Source organism: Plasmodium gallinaceum (assembly GCF_900005855.1).
Source record: "Plasmodium gallinaceum strain 8A genome assembly, contig: PGAL8A_v1_115, whole genome shotgun sequence".
Taxonomy (NCBI): domain Eukaryota; phylum Apicomplexa; class Aconoidasida; order Haemosporida; family Plasmodiidae; genus Plasmodium; species Plasmodium gallinaceum.
In genome coordinates, this window is record NW_021628271.1 from 5,036 (window position 1) to 21,876 (window position 16,841).

Here is a 16,841-nt window from a genome sequence, read left to right on the forward strand (position 1 = left end):
CAATAATCAAGTAAATTTTTATTTCTTAAAAGAAGCGATACATTTCTTTTTCATATTTACACATTTTTATATATAACAAAAATTAAAAATAAGTAGATAGCAAAAAAAAAAATTTTTCCTTAGTATTAATATTATATTAATAGAAAAACATTATATATTAAACCCAAAAGAAATTTATTTGTGTTAATTTAATATTATACTTTTTCTGTGTTATTTAGTTATGAATATTAGAATTTCTCCTCCGTTAAGATTTTGCCATTATATTACTTGATCTGAGGCTATCTCTTCATCTATATAGGGAAAATTTTTGTCGTAACCGAATGCACGAAGAAATCTATCTAATACACTTCTCTTTGCATTTTCTTTTTTTTTTACTTTTAGCAATTGAGGAGAGTTTATACATTCCATAGGTATTTCATTTAATCTTTTTTTTGCTTTTTTTTTTTTTGGATTATCTCTTCCAAGAAATTTTCCAACAGGAGTATACTATATTGTAAATTAAAAAATTATTTTTAATGAATGTAATTTTAATTTATTCAAATGGTTTTAAAAGAAAAAAAAATTTATATATATATTTTTGCATAAATAACTTCTTCTTACCATATAAAGAAGAACAAAAAAAAAAACTCCCCCAAGAAGAACAAGAGAAACAGGAAGAGCAGCAAAAGTTGGCCCACATAATAATCCTGCGCATGCCGCATTAGATAAGCCACTACCTTGATCTGCAGGGGTTAATGCGGTTGAATTATTCATTATAGTAGTATTATTATTCATTCCACTTGTAGAAAAAACAGTAGGTAAATCACTCATATCATTTGTAGATGAGGTTGTAAAATTAATATGAGAATCAGATGTTGTAGGTGATAAATCAGCCGTGGTTGATAAATCAGATGCGGATGGCAAAGCAGTTGGAGATATGGTTAATTCAGGTGATGGAGTAGATATGGGCAATATTGTTTCGTTAAATGTTTCAGTAGCTATGGGTAATGAAGTGGAGGTAGATGGTAATGCAGATGATAAACCAGTATTATTTGTTGTTATATTTTCGGTATTAAACAAGCTATCAACATATGAACCTATTGCCGAATCTAATAGAACATCTTTTGAAAACTTTCTCCATGAAGTTAAGGCATTATTTAAAAAACTCTTTTCATCAAGATCTGGTCGTAAATTTAATGTTTTTGTAATAATCCCACCTCTCTTATACATCGAATCTAAAAAATTCTGAGCATTCTCAGCTGTAAAATTTTTAGTTAATTTACTTAGTTCATCAAAAAATTCTCCTTCAAAAGACTCTAACCAAATTTTAAAGAGGCTTTCAATTGAACTGGCTGATCTTACTCTTCTACTACTTGTTCCTTGTTGTTGTTCTGCTAGAATTCTTCCACTTCTGCGATATAATTCTGTTTTTAGGTTATTTTTTCCTACTTCAAAACTATAGAGGGGGAATTATATTAAAAAATTAAAATTATACAAATTATTTTTATGGAATAATGCAAATTTTCAAAAATATAATATATAAATATATTTTTCATTATGAATATTACTTTATACTGTAAAAATATTGGAATATACACACTAACAAATAAATATAGATAATCATCATTGGGAAATGAAATATTTTTATTTTTATTATTTTCGAATGCTCCATAATCTCTAAATTTCGTAAAATTTACAAAAAAATATCACTTGGTTTATATATATTTATACCATTAAAATTTTCTGTATTATTTCAAGTAATTCGAATAATATGAGGTAAAAAAATATATTTTATTATTATTAAACAAAATTTTTGAATATAAAACAATTCCTAATATTATCGAATAGTTCTTAACACGTTGTTCAATGTAACATATAATTAAAAACTATAGAAATCTTATAGATTATACTTGTAATTTTTTCAAATATACAAGGTAAAGTAGTTCTCAAATAATGTGAAGAAAAAAGAAACAATGAAAAAGATAAAAAATAAAAATATATGTTTTTAAATTATACTATTTTCGATTTAAAATATCTATACATGACAAATTAATATTTAACAAAAACAAATTAAACATTAAATATAAATCATCAAATCTTTCATATTGAATAATTAAATTAAAAATTATAAATATTTAAAAATTTAAATTTAATAATAAATATCTATAATTTGTTAGTAAATAATTTTAAAACACAAAATAATTTTTCTATTCAATGAATAATTTTTTTTTAATATTTTAGATAAATAATTTATTGTATATATTATATAAGATTTATATGCATGTAAAACAAAAAAAATATTTAAAATAGTTATATCTAATATTTAATTCATAAAATATCCTATTATATATACTTTTAGTTTTTACTATGTTTTTTTAATGAATTAAATTAGAAACTAATTTTTTATAGAAAGAAAAATATACTACATCTCGTAAATAAAAAAAATGATAAAAATTACAATTATTTAAATCGTTAATAAAAATAAAAAAAATAGATAATAGTATTAAATCATTAATAAAATTAATATATCTTATGGATACTATAGTAATGAAAAAAGAAATACAAATAATATAAGTTCTTTAGAGATTTCTCGGTTATTGAATGTATTTACTATATTTAATATACAATTAATTATAATTTTGTTATAATGTTAATTTGAAAAATTAGCAGCATGCTAATTAAAAGATCATTAAAAAATTAATTTAAAATTAAATTTTATTCATTTTACTGTATTAATACATTTGAAATCGAATGATAAATTTTTTGAAAGTAAAAATTAAAATAAAAAGAAAAGATAAATAAAAATAGATCCAATTTATAAAAATACTATTTTAAATAATTAAAAAAAATTCAATAAAAAGATATTTATGGTTGTATCTAATGAAAAAAATATATTTTGTAATAAAAAAATAACAAATTAGTGAAAATTTTACCTCATCCATTGCATAAAAATGCTTAGAGATAACTATTTAACTAAAATAATGAAATAGAATATTTAAAAATTTATATGCATGCATTTCCATTTTTACATATTGTTAACAATTTAATAAAAAAGAAAAGCAATAATTGCCTTTAAAATAATGAATAATACATATATATCAATTATGAAATAAGAAATAAAAATGATAGCGCATATCTTACCTATTGAGGTAATTGTACAGTTAACCGGAACATGTATATTAATAAAATTATATGTAATTTATTTCTATAAAAATACTAGTAAAAAATATAAATATTTAAAAGAATTTTAAAATATAAAGTTTCTGCATATAATATATGTTTTATTAAAGTATATATAGAAAAAAAATAATAATAAAACAAAAATTTGGGATTTGTTTTTAATCATTAAGAAAAAGAAGATATATTTATCCTATTATGAAAAATTATTAAATTTTAAGAATTATAAGAAATTATATCAATTAACAAATTATACCTAAATTCGTTCTGATGCTGACTATAAGTTGATTTATTAGTAAAGTGATCAACTGTTTCTCTTTAATAATGAGAAAACAAGTTAACACAGAGCATGTAGCACGATATATTAATTTTAAATGTTGCAAAATTATATTGATGCAACAAATGTATATACCTTATATATATTGTTTATATAATTAGATATTTGTTTTTTTTAAAGTATTTTTTTTTATTCTAATAAAAATATATCCTTATTAAAAACATAAATTCTTTCTAAAACAATTGATTGTAGGTAAAATAATCCTTTAAAATAAATTAATAATTTTATATTAAAGCTATTAACAGTATTCAAAAACACATATAAATTATATAATAATAAAAACAAAATACTTTTTATTTTTCTTTCGAAATTTCAGTTGAATTATTCATTGAATTTAAAATTAAATTAATTAAATATAATTTTTTATCATTATTCAAAAAAAAAAAAATATATAACTATCTAGAACAAATTGAAAAGATATTTAAAAAAAGTAATAATTTTTTTTTCTTTTTTTTTTTGATAACTGAAGAATTTGTATGTTTAACTCTCAGTTTTTTGTATTAGTAGCTATTATTTCATAAAAGGAAAATAATATATTTTATTAATAAATATATAAAATTTTGAACATTAACAGATAAAATATGTATATATATAATGATGTTATTGGTGTATTAACAGAAATAATTTAACATATTACGTTAAAATAATACTATAAATAACTTATTTTATTTAATATTTGTAGTATTATAATAGTTAATATAAAAATAAGTGTTCCGATATAACAATGTTTAATAAAAGGCTTCATTAACCTTTTTGGTTATAAAAAGGACTAGCTATATGAAGAATACGTAGTTGATTGTACTAACGAAAAAAAAAAAAAAAAAAATTATTGGAATTTTTTTTTTGAGATATTTTTCTTTTGAAAAATGAAGATACGTAAAAAAAAAAAATATATTCATTTTTTTTTAAAATGATTTAATTCAGAGAGAGAGAAAAAAATTGGTAAAATTAAAATCGAGAGTAAGATTTAGCACCAATAAAAATAAGATCTTAAAAAGATAATGATGTTTTCATAAAAAAATTTAATTTGTATAATATTTATATTTTGAATTTGTGAGAGAAAATTTTATACATATGATTATAAAATTTTCACGTAATTAATATTCATATAATTTATTTGCATTTTTTTACTAATTATTTATGTTTTTTAATTCAACAGCAATATATTAAAATTGCTGAACATAACTCATAACAAAGAAATAAGTAATTTACATTTAATTAATAGTCAATATTCAATAAGGATTTAAATTTTTAATAAAAATAGGCGTTTTTATTAAAGTAAATAAATGTCTATTGAAATTAAAGAATGCTGAACGAAGTATAGCACATAATTAAGAATCACTCGTTCAAAGCATATAAAAATATATATAAACACAACAAAATCGTAGAGGCATCTCTACATGCTCTTTATTAATTTGTTTTTTCATTACTCTAGTAAAGTCACCGAACACCATGTTAATAAAACAAACAATGAATCAAAAACATAATTTGATAAATTATAGTTGAATATTCCATATATATATTTATTTGTTTATATAACGAGGTAAATATTAACAAAAATAATGAAAAGAAAAGTATTATATGAATACAATTGAATTTAAATGAAATACTGATGTAATTAAAAAGAAAAAAAAATTAAAAAAGAAATAATACTCATTAAATAAATAAATATTAATCAGAAGAGAATTACTGAAATAAAATTTTAAAAAATTAACAAATATATTACGTTATTCACATTTCAATTTATTCATGTTCTGTCCACTTCTCAGAATAAAGAATAGAAAAATTAATAAAGAGAATGTTTAATAATTTAATTAATGTAAAAATTATATTGACCGAATATTTAAGTAAACTTTATATTTATAGTTTATATCGTTGATAATTTATTGCATTAAGAGGTATTTATTCGCTTCATGATTTATTAACTGGGCATTCGGTGACTTTATTAGAGTAATGAACATACAAATTAATAAAGAGCATGTAGAGCTGCCTCTACGGTTTTGATGTATTTATATATATTTTTAAATACTTTGAATGATTGATCCTTAATTACATAATCTATTTCATTCAGCATTCTTTAATTTCAATAGACATTTATTCACTTTAATAAAAATCTTTATTTTTATTAAAAATTTAAAGCCTTATTGAACATTAATTATTAATTAATTGTAAATTACTAGTTTATTTGCTATGATTTATGTCCAGCAATTTAAATATATTGCTGTTAAATTAACAAACATAAACAATTAGTAAAAATGCAAATAAATTATATAAATATTAATTACGTGAAAATTTTATTATCATATGTATAAAATTTTCTTTTACAAAATTCATCAAAATCATATTTCCTTCCAAAAAAAAAAAATCTTTTTTTTTTTTTTTTTTTTTTATTTATTGGTAACAAATCTTTTTCTAATTGATTTTTTTTTTATCAATTTTTTTTTATTCTGACGGTTTTTGTATTTTTTTTTTAAAAAAAATACAAACAAAAAAATTGAACATTTTTTTTTTTTGTATACATGATCAACTTCATATCCTTCATTTAACTAGTCCTTTTATTTTCCAAAAAGGTTAATAAAGCCTTTTATTAAGTAGTTTGTTAACGTAAAAGCAGCGTATCTGAGTTTCTAAATATTGTTCATAATATTATAAGTAGAAATACATTTATTCAGGAATCATGTTCAGGTAGAATTTAAATTATTAATAAATATGAGGATTTTTTAAAGTAAATAAATGCCTCTTAAAAAAAAAATTAATGCTCTATGAAATAGGTAAATGATTTATTAAATGGGTGTTCGGTGACTTTGCTAGAGTACTGAACAAACAAATTAATAAAGAGCATGTAGAGTTGTCTCTACGATTTTGATGTATTTTTATATATTTTTATGTGCGTCAAACGAGTGATCCTTAATTATGTAATCTACTTCATTGAGCATTCTTTGATTTCAATAGGCATTTATTTACTTTAATAAAAATCCATATTTTTATTAAAAATTTAAATCCTTATTGAATATTGTTTATTAATTAAATGTAAATTACCTGTTTCTTTGTTATGAGTTACGTTAAGCAATTTAAATATATTGCTGTTGAATTAACAAACATAAACAATTAGTAAAAAAATGCAAATAAATTATATGAATATCAATTACGTGAAAATTTTATTTTCATATATATAAAATTTTCTCTCACAAATTTAAAATATAAATATTATGCAAATTAAACTCTTTTATATGTAAATATTTTTATCTGTTTAAGATCTCATTTTTATTGGTACTAGATCTTACTCTCTATTTTTATTTTACCAATTTTCTCTCACCAATTAAATCATTAAAAAAAATAAATATATTTTTTTTTTACGTATCTCCATTTATTAAAAAAAAAAATCAAAAAAAATTCAATAATTTTTTTTTTTTTTTTCTGCGTGTGCATAGACAACTACGTATTCTTCATATAGCTAGTCCTTTTTATTACCAAAAAGGTTAATGAAGCCTTTAATTAACCACATATCTTAACCGTATGAGCCATAATATTACAATTTTCACATCTTCTTTTAAGATATTGATTTATTAACTGGATGTTCGGGGACTTTACTATAGTACTGAACAAACCAATTAATAAAGAGCATGTAGAGGTGTCTTTACGATTTTTGTATATTTATATATATTTTTATTTGCTTTGAACGAATGATCTTTAATTATAATCTACCTCGTTCAGCATTCTTTTATTTCAATAGGCGTTTATTTACTTTAATAAAAATCCTTATTTTTATTAAAAATTTAAATACTTATTTAACATTAATTATTAATTAATTATAATTACTAGTTTATTTGTTATGAGTTATATTCAGCAATTAATTTATATTTCTGTTGAATTAACAAACATAAGCAATTATTAACAAAAACAAAATAAATTATATAAATATTAATTACGTGAAAATTTTATTGTTATATGTAAAAAATTTTCTTTTACAAAATTCATCATAAAAATATTTCCTTTAATTTCTCACTAAAAAAAAAAATTTTTTTTTTTTTTTTTTTTTTTTATTTTATTTATTAGTAACAAATATTTTAAAAAATTGATTTTTTATCGATTTTTTTTTCTGAATATTTTTACATTTTTTTTTTATCAAATTTTTTTTTTCTGACAGTCTTTGTACTTTTCTTTTTTAAAAAGTACAAACAAAAAAAAATCATCAATTTTTTTTGTTTTGTGTGTGTATGCATGACCAACTTCGTATACTTCATTTAGCTATTCCTTTTATTTTCCAAAAAGGTTAATGAAGCCTTTTATTAACCAGATATGTACAGCATGTTTTTATATGACCTTTTTCACTATTCCTGTTTCATGGTGCACGTTTTAATTCGTCGTGATGTTATTTTTATGATATTACTGTTTTCTAATTCAAATATAGAAAACAAGGCCTACATAAATATTACATTATCTGGTCTATCATAGCTAATTATTTTTATATACTTTTCTAGTTATGTTGTAAGAAGCAGATCAATAAATCACTCAAATGAATATTGTTAGCTTCTTCAAAAGTTAATCGACTATTAGAATATATCTTACGATCCATATAAATGAACCCATGTCTTTCTTAAATACTAAATCAGGTTCAGAATTTCATAACCTTCTTATTTACTCGATTCTTTTATACTAATCATTGAATAACTGCCTAATTAATTTGATTTTTAATTTTAGCATATTTTCTATAGTTTTATATATAGATAATTGAGTTACCTTCAATGATTTAACTAATGAAAACAATGATTATAAAACCATGCTTGTTTCAATCCTAGTTAATTTATGCATTCTTACCTTACTTTTGCAAATTATGAACCAATGAAAGTGATCTTTATTGGATGCCTCATACGGTTCTGGTAATTTATGTGGTATTTTCAATTTGTATTGAACATTTATGATTCTTTAAATTTTATTATGTTTTCAAATATCTATAGTCCAAGTCTTGTTATGTCTTTCTTCGTTTTGAGCTTGCTAATCCATTATGGATTATTGTTGAGATGGTATCAATATTCCTACTGTTTTTACCAGTTGATTTATTAATTGTCTATTCAATGACTTTTCTAGAGTATTGAACAAACATATTAATAAAAAGAAAGAAGAATAATCTGTTCTAATTTAATTTTAATTTAATTAATATTTAAATATAAAATCTTTATTTTTATTAATCAACATGAAATACTACTTAATTTTTTTCAAGTTAATTTATACAGCATTGTAAAACATAATTACCATATTATTACATTTTAACAAAAAAAAAAAATATATAAACTCCATAGTTATTTTTACATAATCATTCCAAAAAAAAAAATTAACTTTTTTTTTCGAATTCATTTTTTTTAACAGTAATAAAAAAAAAATAGTATCATAATATATTTTTTTTTTTTATTTTTGAATATAACAGGCTTAAAAAAAAATGTATATATACGATAATTTTATTAAGTTGTAGATACACACATAAAAAAAAAATTATTATTATTTATTATTTTTTTTTTTAGTGTATATACTTTTTGATTAAAAATTTTATTGTACTCTTTTATGATTGAATATTTTTCCTGTGATTTAGCATGCGCAAAATGAAATGTTCTTGTTTAGTTTATTTTTCTAAATATTATAAAAGAGAGGTATATAATATTATTTATAGTCCACCTATTAAGCTTCAATGATTTTTTTTACTTTACTTAATGAAGGTTTAATTATTTTGATATATATTATTTGTTCTATGTATATTATAGATATTTTAAAGAATTTACACATCTATACATTTATCACTAGATAGCTATTGATAAGAATTTTACATATTTATCTTAATAATTTAACATGTCATATTATTTTTTTCGTTAAAATGATATTATCACCAGCACATACCACTATATGTTTTTCTTGAATTAAGTCCTTAAAAATATTTTCCATTATTTTTGGAAATTATGCAGAACTCATTTTGAATCAAAATGGAAATATATTAAATACAAAATATACATAAATTGGTACTATAAAACTTATATGTTTTTTACTATTTTTTTTTGATGAAATATTATAAAATTTTTTTTTAAGGTCTATCTTCAAGAACCATTTAATACCTAGTAAATAAAAGATATTATTTGCCGTTTTGAATTTCTAATACAATAATAAGATTACATATAAGAGTTTCCGTTTATAAATAGTTCAATCACTTATTTTCAATAATATTTAAATAAATAAAATAAGTAAAAACTCTTTTATTTCTTCATGTTAAAATGTCAGGAAAATGTGCACACATAAACCTGTACTAAAAAAAAAAAAAGTATATATGCAGTAAAAGTACATTAACAAAAAATAGCTGCACTATAAGTAAATACACTGAAAAAAAGTAGATATATTCTATATTTTTCATTGTAATAATGACTTAAAATTATTAATTTTTCTTTTGATAATGATTTTATTATTATTATTTTTTTTTTTTTTTTTTTTTGAGAATGATAATGTAGATGGTTAATAAAAGGCTTCATTAACCTTTTTGGTTATAAAAAGGACTAGCTATATGAAGAATACGTAGTTGGTTGTGCTAACGTGAAAAAAAAAAAAAAAAAAAAAAAAAAAATTATTTAAATTTTTTTTCAGATTTTTTTCTTTTGAAAAAATGAATATACGTAAAAAAAAAAAAAAATATTTTTTTTTTTTTTTTTAAAGGATGGAAAAAAAAAGTGAAAAATTGGTAAAATTAAAATCGAGAGTAAGATTTAGAACCAATAAAAATAAGATCTTTAAAAGATAATAATATTTTCATAAAAGAGTTTAATTTGCATAATATTTATATTTTTAATTTGTAAGAGAAAATTTTATACATATGACAATAAAATATTCACGTAATTAATATTCATATAATTTATTTGCATTTTTATTAATTGTTTATGTTTGTTAATTCAACAGCAATATATTTAATTTTTAAACATAACTCATAACAAAGAAACAAGTAATATACATTTAATTAATATTCAATATTCAATAAGGATTTAAATTTTTAATAAAAATAGGAATTTTTATTAAAGTAAATAAATGTCTATTGTAATTAAAGAATGCTGAACGAAGTAGAGCACATAATTAGGAATCACTCGTTCAAAGGATATAAATGTATATATAAATACACCAAAATCGTAGAGGCATCTCTACATGCTCTTTATTAATTTGTTTGTTCAGTACTCTAGCAAAGTCACCGAACACACAGTTAATAAATCAGTAGACTATTTTCTTTTTATGAAAGATTAAAAATAAAAGGTAATTATGATATACATGGGATATTATGTGAATTAAGAGAAATAATAATTAGTTGATGCATTTAATATTATTTAATAAAGTGAATATTTTGCTTAGTATTTTAATTTAATAAAAATAAAATGAGTTTTTTCTACGTTCTCTTTATTAATTTAATTTTTTTAATACTATAAAAGTGGTTAATAAGAGATTTTATTAACCTTTTTGAGAATAAAAATAAATAGTTATCCATGCTAGAGATAGATAAAAGAAAGAAAAAAAATTACAAGAAAATCTTTTTTTTTTTTTCTTTTTATAAAATAAATATATGAAAAAGTTATTTATTTTTTTTTAGAAAAAAAAAGAGATAGAAGGATGAAAAAAGTTTGTTGAAAAATATACAAAGTAATTTACAGAATAAAGAGTTTTCTTATGTAGTGAATTTTTATTTTGAATTTTTAAGTGAAAATTTTATATTAATTATAATAAAATTTTCATATTTATAATGTTTTCATAATTTAATATGCATTTAATCAATTACATATGTTGGTTAATATAAATGCAGCGGATTTAGTTGCTAAATTTTGTCCATAACATAGTAAGTAAAAATATATTTAATTAGGAATCATGTTCAGTTAGAACTTAAATTGTAAATAAAAATAAGGATTTTTATTAAAGTAAGTAAATATCTCTTAAAAAAACAATAAATGTTCAATGATGTAGGTAATATATAAAAAGAGTTTATTGGCTTATAGAATTAAAATTATACATAAATTCTTTAAATTCGTAGGGGAAACTCTACGCAATTTTTATTAATTTTTTTCTTCAATGCTTATAACAAATTCATTGAAGAAGCAATTAATGAATGACAAAACTATTGAATAAGAAATTAATAAATCACAAATTTAGTAATAGCTTCTCCTTATTTTCATTAAAACATAAATATCCTTTATAAAATACTTTAATTATTTGTAAAAAATTTATTTTATATAAAATAATAATTTTTCGTTAAAATTATTAATATCCTTTTTAAAGCGAAAATTCTCATTTTTATTTCTAAATGAAAAAAATAATATTCATGAAAAATAATTAATTGTTTTAGAATCGTTATTTATATATTTAATCAAAATTTTATATTTATACTAAATATTTAATATCTAATGAAAATAAGTGCTCTTTTTATTAATTTTTTTAAATATCTTATAAATTTATTAGGTATATAAAAATAAATAAAATATTAGATAAACATACTTCATTTAAAGAATTATAAGGTTAAATAATTTAATTATTCATACGATGTAATTAATTTATATAATGCGTTCTTATTTATAGGAAAAATATGTGATAATAGACAAAATTAATGGACACTATTCTGCATGTTCTTTATTAATTTGTGTGTTAAATAATTTATAGAAGTTTATTAATAGGAAATTAATAAATCACATACAAGATGGAATGTTTCATATCTTAGAAGACTGAAAATAGATATAAATCGAAACATTCTAAATTTTAGATCAGAACATATTCAAATTTATTGATTTTAATTTGCAATGGTTTTCAAGTTATGAATAAATATTTATTTATATATAATTTATTTGTATATGATTATTTATAATTTTTTTTTTTGCACAAAAAGATAAATGAAAAAATAGAAAGAATAAAAATATTTTGTGATTATATTTTTATTTATTTTATTCATGTATGTTTATGAAAATGCTTATTATGTAATATTTAAATATTAAGTACGAAAAAATTATTTTTTTAATTTACAACAAGAGATTTTATAACATTAACAGATGTAGTTGATATTATTTTACATTATCTTTATTAACTCTTTTTTTTAATATTTTAGCAATGTCCTTTATTAATTCAAAAATAAATAAATAAGTTAATTTACCAGTTAACTAGCACAAAATGCTTGATATATCTTATATTAGTACTATGTATTAAATATTACAAATTTTTGATAGTTAAACATTTAAACAGCACATATTCTCATTTTACTATTATAGAAATAATTGCTTTAAAAAACATAATATATATTATTTTACGTACTTTTTACGAAATTAGTTATCCTATGCTTTATAAAAGTGTTTAACATAGAAAATAACAAATCAATAATCAAGTAAATTTTTATTTCTTAAAAGAAGCGATACATTTCTTTTTCATATTTACACATTTTTATATATAACAAAAATTAAAAATAAGTAGATAGCAAAAAAAAAAATTTTTCCTTAGTATTAATATTATATTAATAGAAAAACATTATATATTAAACCCAAAAGAAATTTATTTGTGTTAATTTAATATTATACTTTTTCTGTGTTATTTAGTTATGAATATTAGAATTTCTCCTCCGTTAAGATTTTGCCATTATATTACTTGATCTGAGGCTATCTCTTCATCTATATAGGGAAAATTCTTGTCGTAACCGAATGCACGAAGAAATCTANTCTTAAAAGAAGCGATACATTTCTTTTTCATATTTACACATTTTTATATATAACAAAAATTAAAAATAAGTAGATAGCAAAAAAAAAAATTTTTCCTTAGTATTAATATTATATTAATAGAAAAACATTATATATTAAACCCAAAAGAAATTTATTTGTGTTAATTTAATATTATACTTTTTCTGTGTTATTTAGTTATGAATATTAGAATTTCTCCTCCGTTAAGATTTTGCCATTATATTACTTGATCTGAGGCTATCTCTTCATCTATATAGGGAAAATTCTTGTCGTAACCGAATGCACGAAGAAATCTATCTAATACACTTCTCTTTGCATTTTCTTTTTTTTTTACTTTTAGCAATTGAGGAGAATTTATACATTCCATAGGTATTTCATTTAATCTTTTTTTTGCTTTTTTTTTTTTTGGTTTATCTCTTCCAAGAAATTTTCCAACAGGAGTATACTATATTGTAAATTAAAAAATTATTTTTAATGAATGTAATTTTAATTTATACAAATGGTTTGAAAAGAAAAAAAAATATATATATATTTTTGTATAAATAACTTCGTCTCACCATATAAAGAAGAACAAAAACTAAAACTACCCCAAGAAGAACAACAGAAATAGGAAGAGCAGCAAAAGCTGGTGCACATAATAATCCTGTGCATGTTGCACCAGTTAAGCCACCACCATGTTGTGTAGGGATTAATGCAGTTGGATTATTCGTTAAAGAAGTAGTACTATTTATTTCATTTGTAGGAAAAACAGTAGGTGACTCACTTGTATCATTTGTAGAAGAGGTAGTAGTATGAATATGAGAATCAGATGTTGTAGATGATAAATCAGACGTGGGTGATAAATCAGATGCGGATGGTAAAACAGTTGGAGATATGGTTAATACAGGTGATGTAGTAGATATTGGAAATGGAGTTAAGTTATATGATTGAGTAGGTGTGGGTGATGAAGTAGAATTAGATGATGAAGTAGGGTTAGATGTTGCAGATGTAATTGACAAACCATTAGTAGTTGCTACCTTTTGTGGAATAACCATTCTATGGACATATGTATCTGATATTTGATCTAATAAAACTTTATCTGTAAGTTTTCTCCATGAAGTCAATGTATCATTTAAAATTTTCTTTTCAATAGGATCTGGTACTCTATTTAATACATAAGTAATATTATCACTCTTTTTGTTCATCCATTGTGAAAAATCCATAGCATTCCTAAGTGTAAGATTACTTTTTAACTCTTCTATTCGATCAAATAAACCTTCTTCAATAGTATCTAACCAAACTTTCAAATTGCCTTTAATATCCCTGGTTGATCTTACATTTCTACTTCTTGTTCCTTGTTGCCTTTCTGCTAAAACTCTTCCACTTCTGAGACATAATTCTGTTTTTAGGTTATTTTTTCCAGTTTCAAAACTATAAAGTGGAATTATATTAAAAAATTTAAATTATAAAAATTATTTTTTATGGAATAATGCAAATTTTCATAAATATAATATATAAATATATTTTTCATGATGAATATTACTTTATACTGTAAAAATATTGGAATATACACACTAACAAATAAATATAGATAATCATCATTGGGAAATGAAATATTTTTATTTTTATTATTTTCGAATGCTCCATAATCTCTAAATTTCGTAAAATTTACAAAAAAATATCACTTGGTTTATATATATTTATACCATTAAAATTTTCTGTATTATTTCAAGTAATTCGAATAATATGATGTAAAAAAATATATTTTATTATAATTAAACAAAATTTTTGAATATAAAAAAATTCCAAATATTATCGAATAGTTCTTAACACGTTGTTCAATGTAACATTAATTAAAAACAATAGAAATCCTATAGATTATACTTGTAATTTTTTCAAATATACAAGGTAAAGTAGTTCTCAAATAATATAAAGAAAAAAGAAACAATGAAAAAGATAAAAAATAAAAATATATATTTTTTAATTATACTATATGCGATTTAAAATATCTGTACATGAAAAATTAATATTTAACAAAAACAAATTAAACATTAAATATAAATCATCAAATCATTCATATTGATTAATTAAACTAAAAATTAAAAATATTTAAAAATTAAAATTTACTAATCAATATCTATAATTTGTCAATAAATAACATTAAAATACAAAATAATTTATCTATTCAATGAATAATTTTTTTTTAATATTTTAGATAAATAATTTATAGTATATATTATACAAGATTCCTATGCATGTAAAACAAAAAAAAATATTTAAAATAGTTATACTAATGTTTAATTCAAAAAACATCCCATTATATATACTTTTAGTTTTAACCATGTTCTATAATGAATTAAATTAGAAACTAATTTTTTATAGAAAGAAAAATAAACTACATGTCGTAAAAAAAAAAATGATAAAAATTACAATTATTTAAATTGTTAATAAAAAAAAAAAATAGATAATAGTATTAAATCAATAATAAAATTAGTTAATATATCTTATGGATACTATAGTAATGAAAAAAGAAATACAAATGATATAAGTTCTTTAGAGATTTCTCTGTTATTGAATGTATTTACTATATTTAATATACAATTAATTATAATTTTGTTATAATGTTAATTTGAAAAATTAGCAGCATGCTAATTAAAAGATCATTAAAAAAATAATTTAAAATTAAATTTTATTCATTTTACTGTATTATTACATTTGAAATCGAATGATAAATATTATGAAAGTAAAAATTAAAATAAAAAGAAAAGAATAATAAAAATAGATTCAATTCATAAAAATACTATTTTATATAATTAAAAAAAATTCAATAAAAAGATATTTATGGTTGTATCTAATGAAAAAAATATATTTTGTAATAAAAAATAACAAATTAGTGAAAATTTTACCTCATCCATTACATAAAAATACTTAGATATAATTATTGAACTTTAATAATGAAATAGAATATTTAAAAATTTATATGCATGTATTTCAATTATTACATATTATTAATAATTTAATAAAAAAAAAAATCAATATCCTTTAAAATAATAAATAATATATACATATCAATTATGAAATAAGAAATAAATATGATAGCAAATATTTTACTTGTTGAAGTAATTTTACAGTTAACTGTAACATGCATGTGAATAAAATTATATGTAATTTATTTCTATAAAAATGCTAGTAAAAAATATAAATATTTAAAAGAATTTTAAAATATAAAGTTTCTGCATTTAATATAAGTTTTATTAAAGTATATATAGAAAAAAAATAATAATAAAACAAAAATTTGGGATTTGTTTTTAATCATTAAGAAAAAAAAGATATATTTATCCTATTATGAAAAAATATTACATTTTAAGAATTATATGAAATTAAATCAATTAACAAATTATACCTAAATTTATTCTGATGTCCGCTATTAGTTGATTTATTAGTAAAGTGATCAATAGTTTCTCTTTAATAATGAGAAAACAAGTTAATACAGAGCATGTAGAACGTTATATTAATTTTAAATGTTACAAAATTATATTGATGCTACGAATGTATATACCTTATATATACTATTTAAATAATTAGATATTTGTTTTTTTTTAAAGTAATTTATTTATTCTAATAAAAATTTATCCTTATTAAAAATA

The 16,841-nt window shown here is 19.6% G+C and overlaps 2 protein-coding genes across 2 annotated transcripts, besides 7 other annotated features; both read right to left on the reverse strand.

Annotated features, from left to right (window-relative positions):
* Positions 1–258: 258 nt before the first annotated feature.
* On the reverse strand, positions 259–1,606 carry PGAL8A_00413200 (PIR-like protein; the record flags this gene model as incomplete). Its single annotated transcript, XM_028672842.1, has 3 exons — positions 259–486; positions 601–1,435; positions 1,548–1,606. 3 exons carry the CDS (start codon positions 1,604–1,606, stop codon positions 259–261), a joined length of 1,122 nt encoding a protein of 373 aa, XP_028529355.1.
* A 2,811-nt stretch (positions 1,607–4,417) lies between these two features.
* Positions 4,418–4,968: a repeat region.
* A 439-nt stretch (positions 4,969–5,407) lies between these two features.
* Positions 5,408–6,084: a repeat region.
* Positions 6,085–6,264: 180 nt separating this feature from the next.
* Positions 6,265–6,690: a repeat region.
* Positions 6,691–7,051: 361 nt separating this feature from the next.
* Positions 7,052–7,594: a repeat region.
* A 1,576-nt stretch (positions 7,595–9,170) lies between these two features.
* Positions 9,171–9,589: a repeat region.
* A 556-nt stretch (positions 9,590–10,145) lies between these two features.
* Positions 10,146–10,731: a repeat region.
* A 466-nt stretch (positions 10,732–11,197) lies between these two features.
* Positions 11,198–11,611: a repeat region.
* Positions 11,612–13,432: 1,821 nt separating this feature from the next.
* Positions 13,433–14,796, reverse strand: PGAL8A_00413300 (PIR-like protein; the record flags this gene model as incomplete). Its single annotated transcript, XM_028672844.1, has 3 exons — positions 13,433–13,660; positions 13,773–14,625; positions 14,738–14,796. The coding sequence occupies 3 exons, from the start codon at positions 14,794–14,796 to the stop codon at positions 13,433–13,435; spliced, it is 1,140 nt and encodes a 379-aa protein (XP_028529356.1).
* Positions 14,797–16,841: the final 2,045 nt, after the last annotated feature.